This window comes from Corylus avellana, chromosome ca3 (genome assembly GCF_901000735.1).
Source record: "Corylus avellana chromosome ca3, CavTom2PMs-1.0".
Classification (NCBI taxonomy): domain Eukaryota; kingdom Viridiplantae; phylum Streptophyta; class Magnoliopsida; order Fagales; family Betulaceae; genus Corylus; species Corylus avellana.
The window spans coordinates 8,698,842-8,720,436 of record NC_081543.1 but is presented as its reverse complement, the minus strand read 5'-3'; the positions used below and the strand labels follow the sequence as shown (position 1 = coordinate 8,720,436).

Genomic DNA, 21,595 nt, shown 5'->3' with positions numbered 1-21,595 from the left:
GTATTGAGGAGCATGGTGACATCCTACTAGATCTAGAGGGGCAGGAACATGGGATCGATACCACACAAGAGCCGGAGGGGAGGGATCTTGTGATTGTCACCATATACATATAGGAGTCGGAGGGGCGGGTGTTAGACGGTCATGAGCTCCATATGATAGGTACGTATGGCTTAATTATATACGTAATAAAATATTATATTTTTGTCGTTTAGTTCAAATAAAGCTTACAGTACATTTAACACCTCTAAAGTCATTTCATGTGTTAAACTTTAATACAGATGAAGATGGTAATTTTTATGTGAGGGATGTAAGGGGTTCGAATGATATCTGGGGAATCTCTAGGGGGAAAGGGTTGTCATTGAGTTTAATACGGCGGGGCAGCCCATGGGCACAAGCGGTCTAAAGTTCCAAAGGCTTGGAGGAAGTAAGTTCGAAGCGAACAATTTGTAGGTATTAGCCCACCAAATTGGAAGAGGATACCACCGCAAAAGATGGAAGATGTTTGGACCTTACTAATGGTGCGTATTCATTGCAAGTTATTACTTTGTGTGTGTTGTTTTTTTAATTGTTTCGACCAGTACATGACCTCATTAATTTTTTTTCCTTGTTCGTAGAATAAATTCTACATCCACCTGATCTGCCGATTGATGAGATCCGACGAATAGCCTTCATGGACTATATATGGTAAAATGAGAAGATTTCAAGCATCATTTAAAGACATCTCTTAATCTTGAGGACAGTGATAATCGTGAAGGTGTTATATAGTCGACATCAAACATCGAACAATTCGACGTAGAGGACTTTGAATGCAGCATTGACCCATGGCTGACATCGGACCGTATTGTATATGTCCGCTCTCAATCACTTACCATATTTGTATGTCCTAAAAGAACAAATTATATACTCACATATTAATACTGTAAATTGTGTAGGCAAGGGCAGAAAGAAACAAAAAAAGCACACATTCCCACACACCTCTGGGTCGAAAAGCTATGCCAAAGTTGCTAAAGAGCTTATATATATAGTTAAACACATGGGTAACACCTACCCAAGCCATCGTTTTCGAGGTAACCTACATGAGAAAAGTTGGCACCACCGTCAATGCGGAGACCCAAGAAAAAATTGTATCTACACAGGAGTAACACATGTCTAGGCAGGTAGGCCTTACAAGAGCCTTCTCACAATTGCCTGGCAAAAGGTCCTCTCTCAATTCCATTCCCATAAAACTTTATATTCTCGCTCTTTTTCTCCGTAGTTCTTCTTTGTTGCCTTTCTATTTCTTGTACTTCTTCAAATTATATAAAAATATTAAAAAATATTTGTCAATTTTTCGTAAGAGTCAAAAAAAAAAAAAAAAAAAGGCCTAAAGATGCCACGAAGGGAAGGGAAAAAGGAACACATGCAAAAAGACCGCATGATGAAACAAGAGACTCACTCACTGTATATAATTAGAGGTAGAAAAAATAGTAACCAATCGTATTGGGACCCACTACTGACATGGAAAATGTACGATATATGTGAAAGGCACATGGACTACATGCCACGTGGCATGCATGCTCTATACCGACGGTGGTGGGGAGAGTCGGCCCTTTGATGTTCCAAAGAAGAGGTGCAGGAGACGGTTTAGGCATGCTCCTTTGTCCCCTCATTCCCCCGTCCCCACCCCCCACGCCTCCATAGATCCCACATCATCCATTAAATTTCCTTTCAATGAAAACCATTTTCTCAACCTAATATATTTTCACAAGGATTTCTTCATAATTAATATCCATTCATAATGTATCATTTTAGTCATTAATTTTTTTTAAAATTAAGTAATCTAGATTTGACAATTTTGATATGATAGGAATCAAAAGTAATTTAATTTAGACATTAATTTTTAAAAATGGGACTTAATTAATTAATGATTTGTTTTTCGCTATCATGAATATATGATACTAGGTTGTGCAATAATTACATGAATAATTATCCTTTGCAATTATGATTATACTCTGCCTTAAGAACAATTATTTTCTGGTGTTGTGGATAATTTCTCACGTAGAAAAGATAATTAATTATGGAGGGAAGGCAAAGAGGAACAAGGATACATATAGATAGTTGGAAGCCATGCAGAAGCAACTTGTAGCACAGAGACAGAGAATGCAGGTCGTTTACAGAAACACATGGGGGTAGGTCCTAGTTCTCTCCTGCTGCTGCGATCTCCTCTTTTACTTTTAACACTGCATTTCTCACCAATGTTTTATCTTTAGCTATATTCTCCTTATTTTCTTGTTTTTTGTGCATACATGCACATGCAATATTTCACCAAGTGGTCATGATCTCTCATTCTCTTGATTCAGAAAATGTTTTGAAGATGTCAGTTGGTCGTACTCCGACCTCCGGATCGATGCTACCAATGAAGGATCAAAGTAATCCGCATGTAATCCGGTGGAGAGTCACTCCAATGCCTAAGTTAGAAAATGATTACGAGAGAGAAATAAGTCAGAAAAAACGAGAATATTTTGTCAGAATAGAATGAACATATCTCTTAGCGCTTTCCCTCGCTTTAATATAGTGTTTCCCGTGTATAGTTGTTTGAAGAGTATGTTTGGATCGAGCTCAAAAGATTATGATTATCTAGCCTCCACTTCTTTACGTGTCATTAACAGAGTTCCAGTAATTTAGGTGGTAAGAGTTGGGATATTGTCCAACTAGTGCATGTTTTACTGTACCTAGCTACTCATTCCAGACATGTTTGGCCCCGGCTTGGCCGACCTTAGTATCATTAAGCTTGACCGGCTCAATATGGTTTTCGGGCGGTCCAACTAATTAATTAAAGAAAGCCCACTTTACATGAGATTTACTATATGGTATTCCATCTTTTATTTCCGTAAGAATAGTAGTAAAATTTCTCAATATTCTTCTCCAATTTATATATATATATATATATATATATATATATATATATATATATATAGAGAGAGAGAGAGAGAGAGAGAGAGAGAGAAAAAAAAACCATAATTACGTAACTCTATAGTACCTTTCTCTTTCTTGAGGCCCCCAATTAATAAAAAAGTGAGAGGAGGGGGACAAGAGAGGCCCCCAATATCTTCAAATGCATTTCAAAGGTTCATCACCCAAACACCTGCATGTTCTCTTAAACAACGTCTCCCATCCCATACAAAACTTGCATTTAATGCTCTCCCTTCCCTCCACCATTACAAATACTTGCAAACCTAACACTCTATTCTCAACCTATTTTCATCATCATTCTTCTTCTCATTCTCATTCTCATTCAAACCATGTCTTCTCTTGATCTTCTTCTTCTTCTTCTCATTCTCCTATCATCATGTCTTTCTTTGCATGTATGTGATGCTCGCCATCTCCAACTTACCAAAAAGGAGAACCCAAAACAAGTCTACCATTTTAGCAAGGTTGGTCTTTGAACATGCATCTAGTTTCTACTATATTTCTTGTTCTTATAGTTATAGGAAAATTTTCACTTACGGCCTATGATTTTTCATCACTTTTGCAATTATATTCTTAAATTTTTTTAAAAAATGTTAATTTAGGATTATTATCTTTCAAAAGTTTGCAATATCAACTATTCCATCTAAATTCAACATTAAATCGTAACGGAGGAAGTGAAATCACGTTCAAATTCAAGGTATTTTGTAATTTTATAAACATCTTAAAGGTATTTGGGAGATTTCACTCATCAACCACGTTATGATTTAACATTGAATTTTGACAGAAAGGTTGACATAGCAAACTTTTGAAAGATGGTAATCCCAAATCAACATGTTTTAAAGTTTAATAGTACGATTGCAAAAGTGATGAAAGATCAAGAGCGGTAAGTAAATTTTTCACATACAAATACAAATACTGTCTCTTGAAATTTATTTATTTGTCTATTTTTAGTTCATTCAGCCAACAAAATTGCATGATTATGGTCTTATTTAGTGAAAAAGACTTAGTTATTATATACCCAAACCCTTCAAGGGTAAATTTTTTTTTTTTTTGGTCAAACAATAGTATAATATTTTTACATTTTTTCTCTTTCATAAATCATTAATAGTATCAATTTTATGGTTCATTGTACGTAGGATGTAGAAGAAACAAAAGTTTTGGAGACAACAATCACATCAAGCTTGAGGCCTTCCACCTTAGAGGGGTGCATATCACAACACAAAAAAGTCATAAATGGCGAAAGAAACGACCATCACAATCGAGGTGGTGCTAACAAGCAGAAGAAGGATTCAAACTCAAAGCTTCTTTTCAACAAACAAGAACTGCAGGCAAATGGGGCTCCTTCAGGTTCTCTTCAAATTGAGTCTTCAGTGTTGAGTTTTTGATATCTGTGCTATCATTTTAAAAATATTTGTCAATTTATAACTTTTATACAATCATTTATAAAATTCAATCATACCAAATAAATAAAAATAACTTTTTGCAAATAATAATAATAATAATAATAATTATTATTATTGTTGTTGATGGATTAATATTGACATATACAGCGGTCGGATTTGCAGGAAATGAGAATATGGTGTCATTTATCCAGAAAGAAGTGCAGGCTCCGATGAATATAAAGGTGTATATATATATATATATATCAGCTCGTTTTCTCATTATTTAAAACATCTATTTTGCTTTTTGATTAGTTATTTTTAGGCAAGCATTCTAACTTATGTATTCTTTTTTTAGTCAATATTTCTCTCTCTTGGTGGTTTAAGAAAACAATATAAAAAAATACTGAAAAAAAATAGAGAATGAAATAGAAAATTTTGTATTAAAAAAATGACAGAGTTTTCCTCCAAACTGGGTTGGAGTAAATTTCTCCAATCTATTCTATAAAAATGACACGTATCCTCTACATGTAAGAAACACATGCTTTTTTTAATTGTAAGCACAGAGTTGGAATAAATTTTATTTAAAAAGCATGTGTTTCTCACATGTAGAGGACACATGTCATTTTTATAGAATGGGTTAGAGGAATTTTCTCCAACCCAGTTTGAAGGAGTTTTCCTCCAAACCCAGTTTAAAGGAAAACTCTGTCCTTAAAAAAATGAGAAGTGCTACACATCCCAAATTTTATTCCCAAAAGTTGGTTCCCAAATGATCTGTCACTATCTCATGAGTTGGTGACACATTTTCCAAAATAATAAATTTCATAAGATTGTGACATCATTTGGAAACCAACTTTTTGGAAGAAAATTTGGGATATATAGCATTTTTCTAAAAAAAATAGTAGGTAAACTATAAAAGGATTTTTTTTTTAATGGACAGATGTAGGAATCTCCTACAAACCAATCTCTAAAAACGATGTGTTCTTTTAGTTATTAAAAAAGCATGTGAAAAGTATATGCTATTAAAAAAATATGTATTTCTCACATGCTAATTAAAGACGCATGTCACTTTTAAAAGCATATTTATAATTTCCGACAAACCAATTTGTAAAAATTTATATTTTTTTATTTTTTTTATTAGCTAAAAGACATATCATTGCTCGAGATGTTGGATGGCAAATGGCATGCCACGCATCGATCCGTCCATGCATGCATCATATTCATAGGAGCCATAAAAATATGCAGAATATGTAGCAAAAGGAGTAAGACGTACGAGAAAATGGTGTCGCATATATATATATATATATGGTTATTATGTTTGCATGAAAATGCATGCATGCGAGCTGTGATGACATGCAATGGTCTAACAAGGTATACATGCATGATGGTTGTGTAGGGAGTGCGGTCACTGCTGGGATCTGCGCAACACAATGCTGAAGAAACAGTTGATGATCATGTGAAGGAAACCGACGATGCGGAAGACATTGTTGTTATGGATTATGCTCAACCCCATCGGAAACCACCCATTCATAATGAAAAGCACTAGATTCATCTTTCTAATATATATTTCCCACATCTCCTATTTACTTTGTTTTAAAAAAAAAAAGCCTTTTAGAATTTTGTTCCCAACAGTGTTTGAGGGTAATATATACATGAAGTACTAGTTATTACTTTCCTAAAGTTTCCTGGTTTTCAATAAAAATTCGAGCCACAAAAAATAAAAAAGGGCTTCAATGGGAATATATATATATATATGAGCAAACTGAGAAGAATATGGCGAATTAATTGATGGATTATGGCTCCTTAATTATAAAATTTGTTTTGGTTTATGCTTTAATGTTAGATGTGAATGTAGATAAATTATGATTTGAATAAAGAGGAAACATAGGACATGGATGATTAGTTTCCATCGTTGTAAATAAGGTGGTTGGTATTCTTCTTAAATGAAGGAGGCCGTACATTACGTGTCAACTTCTCCATTAAATGTTAGTTTGACTCTTGTTTTTCACTTGAATAAAAAGATGGGGGAATTCTATGAGATGAGAGAAATGAAGAAGAAAGAAGAAGTTGTTATGCAGTGAAGCCTTCATCCCATATGCATTTAGTGAGTGAGTCAACCACCTCTCAATAGGAAAAGCTTCTTGTTGCATATTTTGCTGAAAAAAAAAAATTAAAATTAAAATAATAGAATATTATTAGAGGATCATATAAGCCTTTACAAAACATATGGATGAATGGTACTTTGTGGGATAAAACTTTGCTATGTCTTTTTATTCATACAATGTTCATTCATAAGAAATTACAAAATAACAATTAAGTGCATGTGAGATAGACTAAAACAGAATATGATAACAAAGACTATCTTTGGGATGCTTAGAGATAGACTCTTTATTTCTTTAGGACTAACACCAACATAGGCTCCTTATTTAAGGGATAAGTCGATGTACTAAAAAATAAGAGAAAAAAGAGATGATTCTCATTGTTCTGTAAACTCCTATTCACGTAATAGTCTTTCCAGATATTCGTCCATATAGGAGTGGGTGATTGTAGTACAAGAGCATCAAGTAGGGGATGTCAAAATGTTTATACTAAAGCTCATTTGTTTTTACCTAAAACATTTTTTGGAAAAGGTTTTTATTTTTTTTGTAGTGTTTGGTATGATCAAAAATCTTGGTCAAACTGAAATCATTCTCAGTTGAACAAGAAAACCTCTGGCACAAAATGTTTTTATTATTATTATTTTTTTTTTTCCGTAAACTATTTTTCAAGTTTTAACTTCTCATTCTTACGCGCATTTTCTCACGATTCATTTTTCCACTACCCACCGACTATCGCTGATTTTTTGTATGAGATAAACGCCGAAAAATCTTTTTAGCAAATATCATTTTCCTGAAAAATAATTTCATTAAAAATATTTCCCAACAAAAATCATTTTAAGTCTAAACAAATGGAGCCTGAATACATGTTAACTGACTAACCCCAACTCCCACCCTCAATCCACCCTTCTTTTGGGGCACTCAGCCGAACACCACATCACAGCTAGAACTTTTCATGGCCAAGTACTTAACCCTATAAAAATGTCTTTTATATATATATTAAAAAAAAAAAGAAGGGAAGGGACGGATGTAAACTGTAGGGAAAGGCCTCCTGCGTAGTTTGGGAGGGAAAGGAATTGATTCCTTCCTTTCCACATGTTGCATTCCATCCACGGTGGAGAATAAAAGTGGTAACCCGTTGGAGATGAAAAATAGCTAATATGAAGAGTTTACCTAATTTCCTGAAGATGCTCTTAAATCTTAATAGAGGGAAATTTTATATTTTTCTTTTTATTCAAAAAATAAATAAAAAAATAAATAAAAAAATAAGGGTGCAAATTGTAGTAACTAATTAGTTTACAAAGAGATTCTGACAGTAATTTCAAAGCTCTCTACTCTTTAGAAAAGGGAAATAAAAACGAAACAAAATTAACTTTGAAGGTTAAGAGGTGTGAGTCTCTAGGCCAAAACATAAAACACAGACCCAAGTGTTGGGCGAGAAAAAGGATGTATAAAAAACCATTTAAAGGGCTTTTAAGTCAATGTGTTATTATTGTGAAATAAAAAAGAATAATGCTTGAACTACATTTTTATTCCATAATTGTCCAATAATGCTAGTCCCAACTCTTATATTAGTCATGGAATAATTAATCCTAATTCTAAAAGATTATGGGTATGATTGATTTGATTTAATGGCAAATGGAGACACTGGCAGGACCGATGCAGAGGGAGGGAAATTGCCTACACTAAAATCCTTAAAAAATACAGATATTATTTTATATAAATAAAAAGATCTTGTCTTTCGAATTCAAAATAATGCATTAATAATTTTTTCTATATTTAGTTATCTCCTTTCCAACACACATAAAAATTATTAATTTATGTAAATCAAAGTGGTCCCTCCCTCTCCCAATTCATAATAATGCCCTTCCCACTTGGATCAACTATTTTTTTTTTTCCCCATCTCCAAAACACACGTTAAAAATTATATATATATAACGGCCTCCTTCCAAAAAACACACATAAAATATTTAATCTTGGAATATTTGTTTAGAAAGTTCAAAAAAAAAAAAAAAAAAAAAAGTTGTATAGCCATTTGGATGATGCCACGTAAAAAGGTATCTAGCTTTCTTTTCTATTTGATCTCTTATTTCTTTTCCTTAAAAAATAAAATAAAATAAAATAACTCACTACAATACCACAACATTTTCTTGTACAATTTTCTCTACACCCAAATTTTAGGGAAGAGTACACATATCCCCTCAAACTATTATTTTATTGTCAATGTCAACCCTAAACTACCAAAAAATAGCAATATTCTCCCTAGTGATAAAAATACCCTTTATAAAATTATTATTATTATTATTATTATTATTCTGAAAAACCAAGGGGAGGCATTTTTTTCAATATCCACGCCCTTAATTTTTTTAATTTATTTCGTTTTTTAATTTTTAATTTTTAATTTTTTTTTTTGAATTTATAAAGATATTTTTATCTCATTAACAATTTGTAGGGTCATTTTTATCTTTTTCCAGCCTAGGGGATATTGGTTTTTTTTTTGTGTGTAGTTTAAGGGAAACATCTACAATGAGATGATAGTTTGATGGGAGTATGAGTAGTTTTAATAATTGGAAAAGAAGTATGATGAAAACTAGGAAAAACTAGATATTATAATAACTTGTTTAAGGAATTATGACACAATTTCTTGAAAATTTTCAAATATGCTTTAAATTATTCATTTATTTTGTTACCCATATTATTTACCATTTTTTACAATTAATTTTGTTTCAGCTCTTTTAATTTAACCTTCCATCTCCATAACCAAATTCCTAGCTCCCCTACTGAACGGAGATAAAGATGAAAAACACTGAAAAAAACCCCTCTACTCTGATATGACTGCCTATTATAGTTGCTCTTCGGTACATTTAATTTGTATTGCAAATACCAGATGCTTTAATTTATCATATTCTTTTATCTTATTATATAGCAATGAAAATTTTGTTCACCTACCAAATTAATGGTTGAAGTTGATGCACAGTGTAGCAGTCTAGAAATCAAATGTCACCTAACTTTTCAATGCAAAGTGAATTCTAAACAAATTTATATAATCATTTCTAGGTACAGCTTTCATCATATTCCAAAAATTCAGGGAAAAAAAAAATACAAATTTTCCACTCAAATTTAGCATCCCAGAAAATCAATTCTTCTTTCCAATAAGGAAAATTTTCTCTGGCTCCATAAATTACTAACATGTAAAAACCAATGGATTCTTACCAGGAATTGAAGAATGGCCTCCCTTCAGACTCCACAAGGGGGTGATTTTAGATTACTTGAGCTTTAATTGATTTGATAATGATTCATGTCAAGTAATCAAGCACCACTACATCTCACGATGAGAGGTTTAACAAAGTTGATAAATTCAGAGGTCCGGATCCCCAGCTTCAGATCAACCTCCCCACCACCCAACCAGAAGAAATCAGGATGAAGTTTTACAATTGCTTCATCCAAAATCACCTGAAATGAATTCAGTAGAATTTTAAACACTACCCCCTACAAAAAATGCATGATATCATGCATTCTGATCGAGCGATATATTCTATTGTGGTCACAAAAATTGAACAATGTAATTTCGTTTCTATTCTTTCCTTTCTAATTTGTGATATGTTATTGTGCCTGTGTAACACAAGAGGTATTCATTTCATTGCCAACAAAAATTATTTGCAAACATGTAAGTGAGGTCTATTGCTGCCAGAGTAACTAGCAAGCTGAATCCTTTTAAACAACCCAAAAGTAGATGGAGCAGAGACTGGCAGAAAATCATTGATAGTCACCCAATACAATGGACCACCACCATATGTATTCCAAAATTTGCATAAAGGATCCTAGCCTTCACCTACTGGGATAGAAACAGAAATGATATATGGAACAGTGGACCTACCCAACAGCTGGCATGTTTGGAAGGATTTAAAACATAAAAAGAGGTCCTTTAAGATGACATACATATTGAACATGGAGAACACTCAATATTCCAACCAAAATATATTGGAATCCTGATTGAAAACACCAGCTGCATGGCTGTAGGCAAGCCCCGGCAATTAAACATAAAGGGCCAATGTGTTACTGCTACATCAAGCAGGAAAGGGCACTCTAAAAGTGCTGTCTGAAAAACAGGTGTCAAGTGCATGTGTAAATAAAAGAAGACCTTGTATACGCTTCAAAACATTAAGCATGTTGGAAGAGCCAGTGACCAATAATTCTACACACAAGTTCCATCCTTATTCCCGTTCTGTTAGTTATGTTAGAATTTTGAACATATTGTCAATTACTGGCTTAGTGATGCAGAATATGAAGAATCCAGTAAGAGTGATGCAGAATATGAAGAATCCAGTAAGAGTGATGCAGAATATGAAGAATCCAGTAAATGGTAAAATATAAGTAGCAAATCGATCAAATCCAATGACATGAACAAGGACTCCCAACTGTCATATCTAGCTGGAATATCTATGGGATATGAGAACACTTCTCGAAATAATGGTACAGAGAGAGTGTTTTACCGGAATGTCTGTTTTCATGCCAATACATGTCACTGCATTGTGCTCATATCCAGTTAAATTTACTGACGTCTCCTCAGGAGCAAGCCTCACTGCATAATCATAAAAAAATAATTTCTATGTTTTTAGATAGAAAAGATTAAAAGGTAATAAATCATTACTTTGAACACCTCAGCTTTTACTAAAATCTGCCAATGAAAAACAAAATAAAATAAAATCCAACATTGATGCAAAAGTTAAAACATTTCTTCAATGCAGAAATGACAAAGCAACAATTCTAATAAAAGGAGAATACGACAAAAGAACAAACAGACATACACTAACAACAACAACAACAAAAAGCACAGAATATATGTTGAAATAGTCAATATAAGGTTACTCTATAAGTTTCTACAAGATTTTCTACCAGATTCAGCAATTTGTGCTTCATTCCAGATTCAAGAAAAAAAAAAATATACGTGAAAGAAATGCAATAGGTTTTTTTTTTTTTTTTGATAAGTAATCAAATAAGCTTTATAAAAAGCGTAGGCGCCCCCAAGCATACAGGAAGTACACAAAAAGGACACAAAGCACCCACAAAAACCCAACAACACTGAAAGCACAGGGACTACCAAACTAGCCCACAAGGACCTAAAGCGCACACCCGAAACCCACGAGGACACTCAACACTACCGCACGTGAGCCTTGCCTTTCCCTCGCCGCGCGGACGCTTTTGCATCACCATAGTTAATGGAGCTTTCTAAATTTAACAGCTCCCTCTTGCCTTTAGTCTTAGGCTGCCCCCAACCTTTACTTCCCAAAGAAAATCCTCTTTAATGGCATCGAGCAGCGCCCAGGTTGGATCCTCATCTTCATCACAATCCAACACCCGATCGAGGGGGTCGAGGGAAAAAGCATCCGAAGGGTAAGGGGAATCTCCATACTCCCCATCCCAAACCTCATCTCCCTGATCCTACACAACAAACTCCCCGGACGAACCAAAACCTACCAGCGACTTCTGTGATTGGATTAAGCCAGTCAACCTGACATCGACCGGAGTGCCTAAGGAGCAACCACCCAAATCTTCACCCACTCCAACTTCCTTGACAACCAGAGACGATGAAGTCACAACCGACACCTTGGGCGAGGGATGAGAAGCGTGCCTTGCAGGACTCGGTCCAAGGAACCCCCGCCAAAGAAAACCCTTATCAGCCTTTTCTTCCTCTCCAACAGAGACCACACTAGCTTCGAGAACCGAAGACTGCACCACGAGTTGTAACGCCCTTGCCCATTAGAGCTAAGTTTATTAACAAATTCTCTCAGATGTGCAAAGTATCATAAGGTTACCAGAGCAATTAACTAAATGTGGTAATAAATGTATGATAAAAATTTATTGAATGCGGAAGCGTTTGGTCTAAACAAAGAAAACTAACAACATAATTTAAAAATCCAAATAGCGAAGACTCCGTGCTAATGCACTTATTAAAAATAATAATAATAAAATAATAAAAAAAATAAAAAAACATATTTCATAACATGAGTCTATGGTCCTCCTAACTCCTCATTCCGGCCTTCTATTCCTTCAAGCTTATACCCTGAAAATAAAAATATAATAAGGATGAGCAAAAAATGCTCAGTAAGTAGAACCTCAAACCATAAAATAGTTGAGTTAAAAATCGTTTTTTAAAACACTGATTTTCTTCTATAAAATCTCCAAGACAAAAATATTTTTCTTTCAATAAAATGACAATTAATACTCATCTAATGAACAAAAATTATTACTTAATAAAGTTGTTCTCATAATAGGGCCCATGTACACTGTTACCCCTGTGTACTAGGGTTGCGCGGCCTTTATGACTGTGGCAACACCTGTGGCCGCAGACATGTCTTCTAGGCTAGCCAATTAACTAAAGGTGCACTCAGCTTGGCAAAACTGATGGATCCCACTTTCTCAACATCCTTCAGTGGGTCGTGCTTCCATCTCTAACGCCAATACTTTGCTGCGTTTCTCTGAATTCTTGGGCCAAAATTACTCTCCTCCACACTCTTGCCCCATATTATAAAACTCTTTTCTTTTCCTTTACTTCTTTTCCCTTAAATGAACCTTGGGCAAGGTGTCGGAGGGTTTAACTTCTCTATACTTTCCAAAATTAATTCGGAATTACCTTCCATAATAAATCTCAATAAAAACGATATACCCTTAAAATTTCGAGTGACAATAAACAGCTTTTCTAATTTGAAAACTTCTTATACACATATTTAACGTGACATATAAATCTTTGTAAGCTTATAAATACATAACATAAGCATTTAATTAAAACAAGTAAAAAGTTTTACAAAAAAAATTATGCAAATGAATAATTTTTATGATGCAATGGTTGCATTTAAGATCATTGCATAGGTAGAAGTGGAAGTCTAGAGGCACTAGGATTAGCCTTTAATTAACATAAGGCTAACATAGTTAAGTTTTATTAATCCAAGTGTGTGACAGTGCCAGTCTATCTTCCTAACAGCTTTAATGAGGTAAGGGGAAGTCCTTAACTCTTTCAAAGTATTATTCATTTGCATAATTTTTATGTAAAACTTCTACTTATCAAAAAAAAAAATTATGTAAAACTTCTTACTTGTTTTATTTAAATGTTTATGCTATGATTAATTAAATGCTTATATTATATATTTATAAGCATACAAAGATTTATATGTCACTTTAAATATTTGTATAAGTTTTCAAATTAGAAAAGTAGTTTATTGTCACTCGAAATTTAAGGGTATATCGTTTTTATTGAGGTTTATGATGAAAGGTAATTCCAAATTAATTTTGAAAAGTAACGAGAAGTTAAACCCTCCAACACCTTGCCCAAGGTTGAGTTAAGGGGAAAGAAGTAAAGGAAAAGAAAAGAGTTTCATAATATGGGGAAAAGTGGAGGAGAGTAACTTTTGGCCCAAGAATTCAAAGAAACGCAACACGTTACCGGCGCTAGAGACGAAAGCGCAACCCACTGAAGGACGTTGAGAAGGTGGGATCCATTAGTTTTGCCAAGCTGAATGCACCTTTAGTTAATCGGCTAGCCCAGAAGGCACGTCTGCGGCCACAGGTGCTGCACGATCATAAAAGTCGCGCAACCCTAGTACACAGAGGTAACAGTGTACATGTGCCCTATTATGAGAACAACTTTATTAAGTAATGATTTTTGTCCATTAGATGAGTATTAATTGTTGTTCTATTGAAAGAAAAATATTTTTGTCTTGGGAGATTTTATAGAAGAAAAAAAAATCAGTGTTGTAGAAAACAATTTTTAACTCAACTATTTTATGGTTGAAGCTTACTGAGCATTTTTTCGCTCACCCTTATTATATTTTATTTTTAGGGTATAAGCATGAAGGAATAGAATGCCGGAATGGAGAGTTAGGAGGACCATAGAATCATGTCATGAAATATGTTTTTCTTTTATAATAAGTGCACTAGCACGGAGTCTTCGCTATTTGGATTTTTAAACTATGTTGTTAGTTTTCTTTGCTTAGACCAAACGTTTCCGCGTTCAATAAATTTTTATCATGCATTTATTACCACATTTAGTTAATTGCTCTGGTAACCTTATGATACTTTGCACATCTGAGAGAATTTGTTAATAAACCTAGCTCTAATGGGCTGGAGCGTTACAGTTGGTATCAAGAATAGAGTTGGAGATGTGCCCTTCATGATAACAACACGTTTTAAAGCCGTGATGGTCATGAACCCATCAAAATTCCGCAGTTAAGCGTACTTCTATGAAAGTAATACCAGGATAAGTAATCTCCTGGGAAGTCTGGTTTGGGGGAGCCAAAAATGGACAATATTGTATGTCAATGGATTGGGGTGTTACACGAGTTCTGCCGAAAAAGCCACATCCGGGACAAGAGTTGTAACACCGCACCCCGTTGACACACAATGTTATCCACTTTTGGTTCCCCTAGACCAGATTTCATAGGAGATCACTAATCCTAGTACTACTCTTGCAGAAGCACACTTAACTATAGAATTCTGATGGGTTCATAACCATCACGGCTTTAAAATGCGTTGTTGTCATTAAGGGTGTGAGTATACATATAAGCACATCCTCATCTTCATACCCAGGTGATGTGGGACGTCACAATCACCTCCTCTTAGGACCCAGCATCCCTGCTGACCCTCATGGGATTAGCCCATTCTTGGCGTCCCATCGAATGCCCGCTAGCGACCCTCATGGGCTTGTGCACGCTCCCTCCATCTCAGGCTGAGTAATGGCTCTAATACCATAATTGTAACAACCCCCTTCCCATAGGAAGATGATATTACACATTTCTCATGAGGTTATAAACATTCCGTACACTAAAATATTAATAATCCATCATAAGACTTGAAGTTTAAATTTTAAGTTCTATTAGATGAGTTGTAATAGTATTGTGAGACTAATGGATTATTAATATTTTAGTTTACGGAATGTTTATAACCCTCATGAGAAATGTGTAACATCATCTTCCTACGGGAAGGGGGTGTTACAAGAGCTACCTTCACCACCACGGAAGACAAATCCGGGCAGACCAGAGAGTTTCGGCGCTCACTCTCCACTCCTGTAACCAGCCCTAAATCCGAAAATGGTCTAAGATTCGTGTCTTAAGTTGTAAGCCTAGTACCTAAAACCATAGAATCAAATACCTGGAAATCCACTGCCGACGGGACAGCCGCCGCCGCGACCATCTCTGCACTGACCTAAGAAAGAATCTGGTCCAAACCCGAACCACGATCCAAAAAGGGGCCATATACTCCATCAAGACCCGAAGAAAGCCCATACATCGAATCCGCAATAGAGAGCCTAGACCCGACAGAAGATGGCTCAAACCTAGCAGAAACACCAATGGCTTTGGCCTTCTTGGAAATGGGCTTGAGCCCAACCCGACCACAGCCAACCCTCATCCTAAAACCTTGAGAAACTTTGGGCTTCTGACCCAACCCAAAAACTTGGACCCCAACTGCACAGGCCCGAATCACTTCTAACCTAAAGCGCCCGAGTAACCTCTTCCATGAGCAAAGTCTACCCGATGTCTTCTTCCTTGGAGCGCCGCCACCCTGATCACGGGACTCACCCTTCAACGAGCCAACCTGCATCTTCAAATCCAGCAGACCAAGCGTCTTCTTCTCCAAATCAAAGCAGTTGACCGCCATTCTCAAATCCTTAGCTTCTTGACACCGTGCCACCGGGAGCAAATCCAAGCCTCTCAACTCTGCCTTCGAAACCTTCAACCCAGAAGCCTTGACAGGATGAATAGACGCCTCTCGCACCACTTCCGCGAAGGAAGGGATCTACTTGCCCAATGTGGATCTAACCCAAAAAGAACCCCCAAAAGGCATACCATTCACATCCTTACCCTTCAAGCCTCAGCATAGAGCAGAGACCCAGGCATGGTTTGTAAAAGACCCACCATCCTTCTCAGCTCACCCACCACACGCCTTCAAACCCCGCCTTTCACGACCCCTCGAAAGCCAAATACTTCCTGACCACCCATAGCATATTGCCACCTCCAAATACTGGTCGGCCTTATTGCAAACTCCTCTGACAAACAACGCCTTCTCATCCGCCCGAAATGACTTGACAAAATCCTCAGTCCCTGCCGTCTTCAACACCTCCGTCACCGTGGCCACCAGCCAAGTGGCACACTGGGAACCCAAACAGACAACCCCATTGAAGGCTTTTCTCCTCTCCTCCAACCAGAGCTCCAACATGCCATCCTTCACCGAAAAGAAGACGGCTTTGGCTTCCAAGAAGAACCAGCACTCCATAACGAGCCTCTCGCATCAACCCCCAAAAGAAGACATTACGGAATCTTGAACCAGAAACTTCGATAAGATCGCGGCCAACCACACTCAAGACCCAAAACCAGACGAGGACGAAAAAATAAATGCCAGAGCAGAACCCTAACGGGAAGCGCCTACATGCGCCACCACTAGAGGAGAGAGAACGGAGCTTTTTTAAAATAAAATTGGTTAAATTCTACCAAAGTAATGCAACAGTTATGAGAAGAGTAATAATAAATAGAAAGAGAAGTACTTGGAAAGCTAAAAACTTTTTAAGTCAAGAACATATTGTCATGATATCTGTTGGATATGGTGTCCAAGGTATTCTCATTTTTTTGTAGGCTTTTTTAAGTACACTAATAGTGACATTTGTTGGTAACAACATACACTATGGCTGTTTCACTGCATTTCTGAACAATGAAAAAGGATTTGCAAAGCACATATATTTAGCAACTCTGGAACTTCTACGGAGTTTTTTTTTTTTTTTTTATCATCAAGTAAATGACAACTTACAGTTGAATTTCTTTTTAGCTATCTTGCCATCGTTGAGCGAATACAGAAAGTTTTTAACAGTTTCAGCATTGAATCGAGCAGTATACTGCAACAAATAAAATGTCCAAAATACTAGATAGTTTAGGTAGGTTGGAAGGCAGATTGTTACCAATTAGAGAGAGAGAGAGAGAAGCAAAGTACCTGAACAACAACAACATAATACTTTGAATTGTTTCGATCACTACAATCAATAACATTCGACTGGGCTTGAGTGTTAACCTGAAGGAAATTGATGAACTTTAAACCCAAGAAAACAAATAATTCATCATAACATGAACTCGTGACGTGATGCACAAGGAAAGCTGTGAGTTGAATGCAAAACTTTAGAAATATAGATCACTTTTGTCATCATGTAATCTACAGAGATACACATATCTCATATATTTTAACAATGTATAACATGAATTGCATTTAGAGGTATCTAACAATGCTCTGTATGGACAACACTGCATTTCGAAGAAGCAAGAATGCCAATGGTCGCAAAGTCCAATTGTTGCAAGTCTTAGATTCAATTTTAATAAATAATCAATGTGGCAAATTTTCCTAAGAAGTTTATGCTTACTTAAGCAACAAAAAAATTATTGCAATGTTCTTCAAGCGATAATGGAGAAAAAAAATACAGAGAAATTTATTGGAAACATCCCTATCCTAGAGCCCTTGTAGCAGGATTTTTTCCTAAGGGGCAACGATATTACTTCAAACTGTCAAATCTCGTGCTTCTCAACCAAACCATGCAATAATACTCATACTCTTTCAAGTTGTTAAGAAACTTAACAGAGTGCCAATTCCACTTTCAGTTTTTCTTTTTTTTTTTTTGGATGAATAAGATTTTTCATTCCACACAAAAGAATACAACATCTTACCAACAGGAAACCCACTGAAACACAAACAAAACAACAACAAACAAATACTCCACAAAACTAATCTCAATCTTCTGAGGAAAGCCAAGGAATACAACCCCCACCCAGCCTAAACATCACAACTAAACAAACAAAACCTGCTACAATCAGAGCAGACAAATAAACTCTCCGCAACAAGATCCCAACAGCAATACAAAGACAAAGAGATACAAACCAAAACATCTAGAACCAGCCAGAAGCATCAACATCCAGCAGTAGCTTCCATCAGAACAAACCGAGAGAACAATCTCACCAGAACCTGCCAGCAGCAACAGACCTCCCATTCACACTAGAATATTGGAAGGAATTCCCCAATTAGCAAAAAGTTCATTGATTGTAGAGGCTCTAAATTTTCCTTTTGCATTCCCCATAATCCAAGTGCCTATTTCCCATTTAATCTGAATCTTAATCTGCTCTTCAGACCAAAGACTATTGCCAAACTTCAAACTATTTCTATGCCTCCATAAATTGTAAACTGTAGAAGCCTAGGCAATTTTGCAAATGACACCTAAGAGACTTTTGCCCCTCCAAACAGCAAGCCCTTCTCTCAAAACATCTTCACAGCCCACAGGGAAAGAATGAAAATTACATTTTTAGCATCACATTCTTCCAAATCCCTCTTGCTAAAACCACAATCAAAGAATAGGTGGTCTCTACACTCGATGATATTTCAACAAAAATAACACCTCATATCACCAGCCACTCCCCATTTCATCAGCCTGTCACCCATACCAAGCCCATCAAGAATAGCCAACCACAAGAAAAAAACAAGCTGAGGAATAAAAAAGGAAAACCAAACCAGCTTATACCATTCCACCTTGGCTTTTTTTTTAACCTTAAGGCTTCCTAGTATCCTTACATGAATACTTAGAACTCTTTGAAGGCAGCAACAGAGGAGTGCCTCTTAACCTGAGATTAACCAGAAGCAACCTACTCTGAATGGACACCAAATCTTCCGACCTAGCTGGAAGCCAATGCCAATCTCTTCCCCTTATAACACTAGACAACTTGGCATCTATACTACTTCTAGAATCATAAATGACCAGTATCCATATTTGTCAAAAAGAATACCATCTGGATGACAATTGTCCTTCCAAAGAGATATAATAATACCATCACCAACTTGGAATTTGAGAAAATTCTTAGCCAAAACCCGTAGCTTAAGTATCTTTCTCCAACTCCAATTCGCATCTTGGGGAGCTTTGAGAAGCCAAAAAATCTTCTCTTAATCAACATAGCCTTAGCCTAGGCCACCCAAAGAGACCCTAATCTAGAGAAGAGGGCCCAAATATGTCTCAAAATAGAAGTCTGATACCACTCCACCAGCTTTTTTATCCCCAAACCACCCTCACATTTTGGCCTACTCAGACAATCTCAAGAAAACCCTGGCTTTAGCTATACCAAGCTCACTCCCATTCCACGAAAACCTATTGAATCTCTTTTCAATAGCTTTAATTACTTTTTCTTTTATGAGGAGAAACTCCTCCAAGGTAGGGCTACTTGGTGCACCCACCCCTATCGACTAAACCTCAGATTCATGCAAAGTGTCCCCTCCACACGAATCAGGTAATACTCCAGCTTCACTGACGAGCTAGCTCGAACCTTAGACTTGATGGAAATGTCACCACAACCAAAGCTTTTACCACTTGAGCCAAAAATATTAGACCAAAAAACTTGAATGTTATACAAAACTGAAGAGTAATTGTAACCTACCTGCAAAGGATTGGTGTTTACACATTCAAGAATTAATCCTTCCCGAGATTTTCCCCAAAAGACTATCACACTCAGCCCTTGATAGCCTTGAAGAAATCAGAGGCACTCCCAGATTCCACTTCCAGTTGATTATACTCTATATATGCTTCTAGGAGCTTTTTCTTTAGACATTTTGATCATACCCCAACTTTCATAATTATTCACTAATATCTTAATGCTGCACACACACAAACGCATGCACCCACGCAGACGAAAACAACAACAATGTGTGCACGCACACCCACCAGCTTGAACACAAACAAACATTACCTGGACTCTTCCTATAAGTCAAAACTAGAAAACCAAACCCTTCAATCCCCCAAAGCATAAGCCCATCGTCACATCCCACTCCCACTATGTGGGAAGTTATAGAATGTGATCATGTTTATTTTATACAAATAGAAGCCATATTAATATGTGTTATTTCTCAGAAGTGGGAAACGATTCTTACACTCAACTGGCTAAATTCAATTATAAAACATCTTTTACATGTTTAGCACTAAATTTATTTTGGATGAATGGGCGAATTTTATATCAACAATCAAACAACTACAAAACTCTCTTTAGTAGAAAGTAAAGAACAATGACACTATACAAGTATCAACCCCTCCCATCCTCTCTATATATCTACCAGGCCAATAAAGTCATACACAAAACCAATTACACTAAAATAGCAGAATCTATACCCCAACTGCAACATAGCACTAAATTTTCAGTCAAACGTACAACTTTTCAGGCCATTGCCAATTTCTGAAAAACTAATTTAGTATTATCACAATGTATTGACTTCAATTTCATCTAACAAGCAACAATTCCGTTTCTAAGCGTCCAAATTGATCAAAACCAGTCCTTCTTCATCTACTATTTTCGAGATAAAATTAAATAAATCTAGGACTAAAGCTGAGGAAATGCAGTTCAATCGCAAATAGAAAACCGAAGAAAAATATGAGATAGGAGCAAGACAGATACCAGGACGATGCTTTTGCAGAGATGCTCGACCGAGGCGGCGCCGAGGGAGTCTCGTCGGGAGTCGAGGGGCCAGTCGTAGTAATCGGAGGGGACCTTCTTGAAGGAGAAGTCGTTTACGCCGTTCGTTCGGAGGATGGCAGAGAGGCGAGCTTCGGTGTCGCCGAATGCGTGAACAGGGACAGGGAGGGCAGTAGATAGGTCCTGGGGCGAGCAAGAGAGCTCTAGTTTTGATATACGTCGGAGGATCTGGGTTTGAACTCGCTCGACCTCTGCTAGCGCTTTCTCCATTGCGCGCCTCTCCGCCTCTCTCTCAGCGCGGTATGTAGCTACTATGGTTTATAACTCTCTCTCTCTCTCTATATATATATATATATATATACCTCGCATAATGAGTTACCATAAAATTAAAAACATAGTGATCAAGATCTAGGTTTGTCCAAAAAACCTATACAAAAAACCTGTTCTTTGTAGAACATGACCAGCATCATATCAAGAATCATTTGGATCTTATAAAGAATTATTTTCCTCCTTCATTTTATTTGACCCATCTAAATTTATTAATTTCTACATAGATATTTTACTCCAAACAGCATTAATTATGAAAAACTCAGTCCCAGACAAGTTTGATCCATAATAGAAAAGAATAATCTTTGATAAAATGTACATCACAAAGATCATTTCAGCAAAAGAATGGGGTAACCACCCATCTAATCTCAAG

At 36.2% G+C, this 21,595-nt stretch overlaps 1 protein-coding gene across 2 annotated transcripts; it reads right to left on the bottom strand.

Moving 5' to 3' along the window:
• Positions 1 to 6,235: 6,235 nt before the first annotated feature.
• On the bottom strand, positions 6,236 to 21,228 carry LOC132175697 (uncharacterized). Of its 2 annotated transcripts, XR_009439455.1 has the most exons (6): positions 20,878 to 21,228; positions 17,399 to 17,476; positions 17,219 to 17,303; positions 10,918 to 11,006; positions 9,638 to 9,877; positions 6,236 to 6,484 (listed from the first exon to the last, which is right to left on the bottom strand). XR_009439455.1 is itself a non-coding variant. In XM_059587719.1 (5 exons), exons 1-5 carry the CDS (start codon positions 21,163 to 21,165, stop codon positions 9,734 to 9,736), a joined length of 684 nt encoding a protein of 227 aa, XP_059443702.1. In that variant the 5' UTR covers positions 21,166 to 21,228; the 3' UTR covers positions 9,412 to 9,733. The 2 variants fall into 2 exon arrangements, 1 of the variants encoding a protein (XP_059443702.1); XM_059587719.1 differs by lacking the exon at positions 6,236 to 6,484 and having other exon boundaries at positions 9,412 to 9,877.
• Positions 21,229 to 21,595: the final 367 nt, after the last annotated feature.

Coding starts and splice junctions, on each gene's coding strand:
- LOC132175697 (XM_059587719.1), bottom strand. CDS start 21,165: ATGGAGAAAGCGCTAGCAGAGGTCGAGCGAGTTCAAACCCAGATCCTC. Junction 11,007..17,218: donor AGCTAAAAAGAAATTCAACT/GTAAGTTGTCAT, acceptor ATGATTATGCAG/TGAGGCTTGCTCCTGAGGAG. Junction 9,878..10,917: donor GCATGAAAACAGACATTCCG/GTAAAACACTCT, acceptor AATTCATTTCAG/GTGATTTTGGATGAAGCAAT.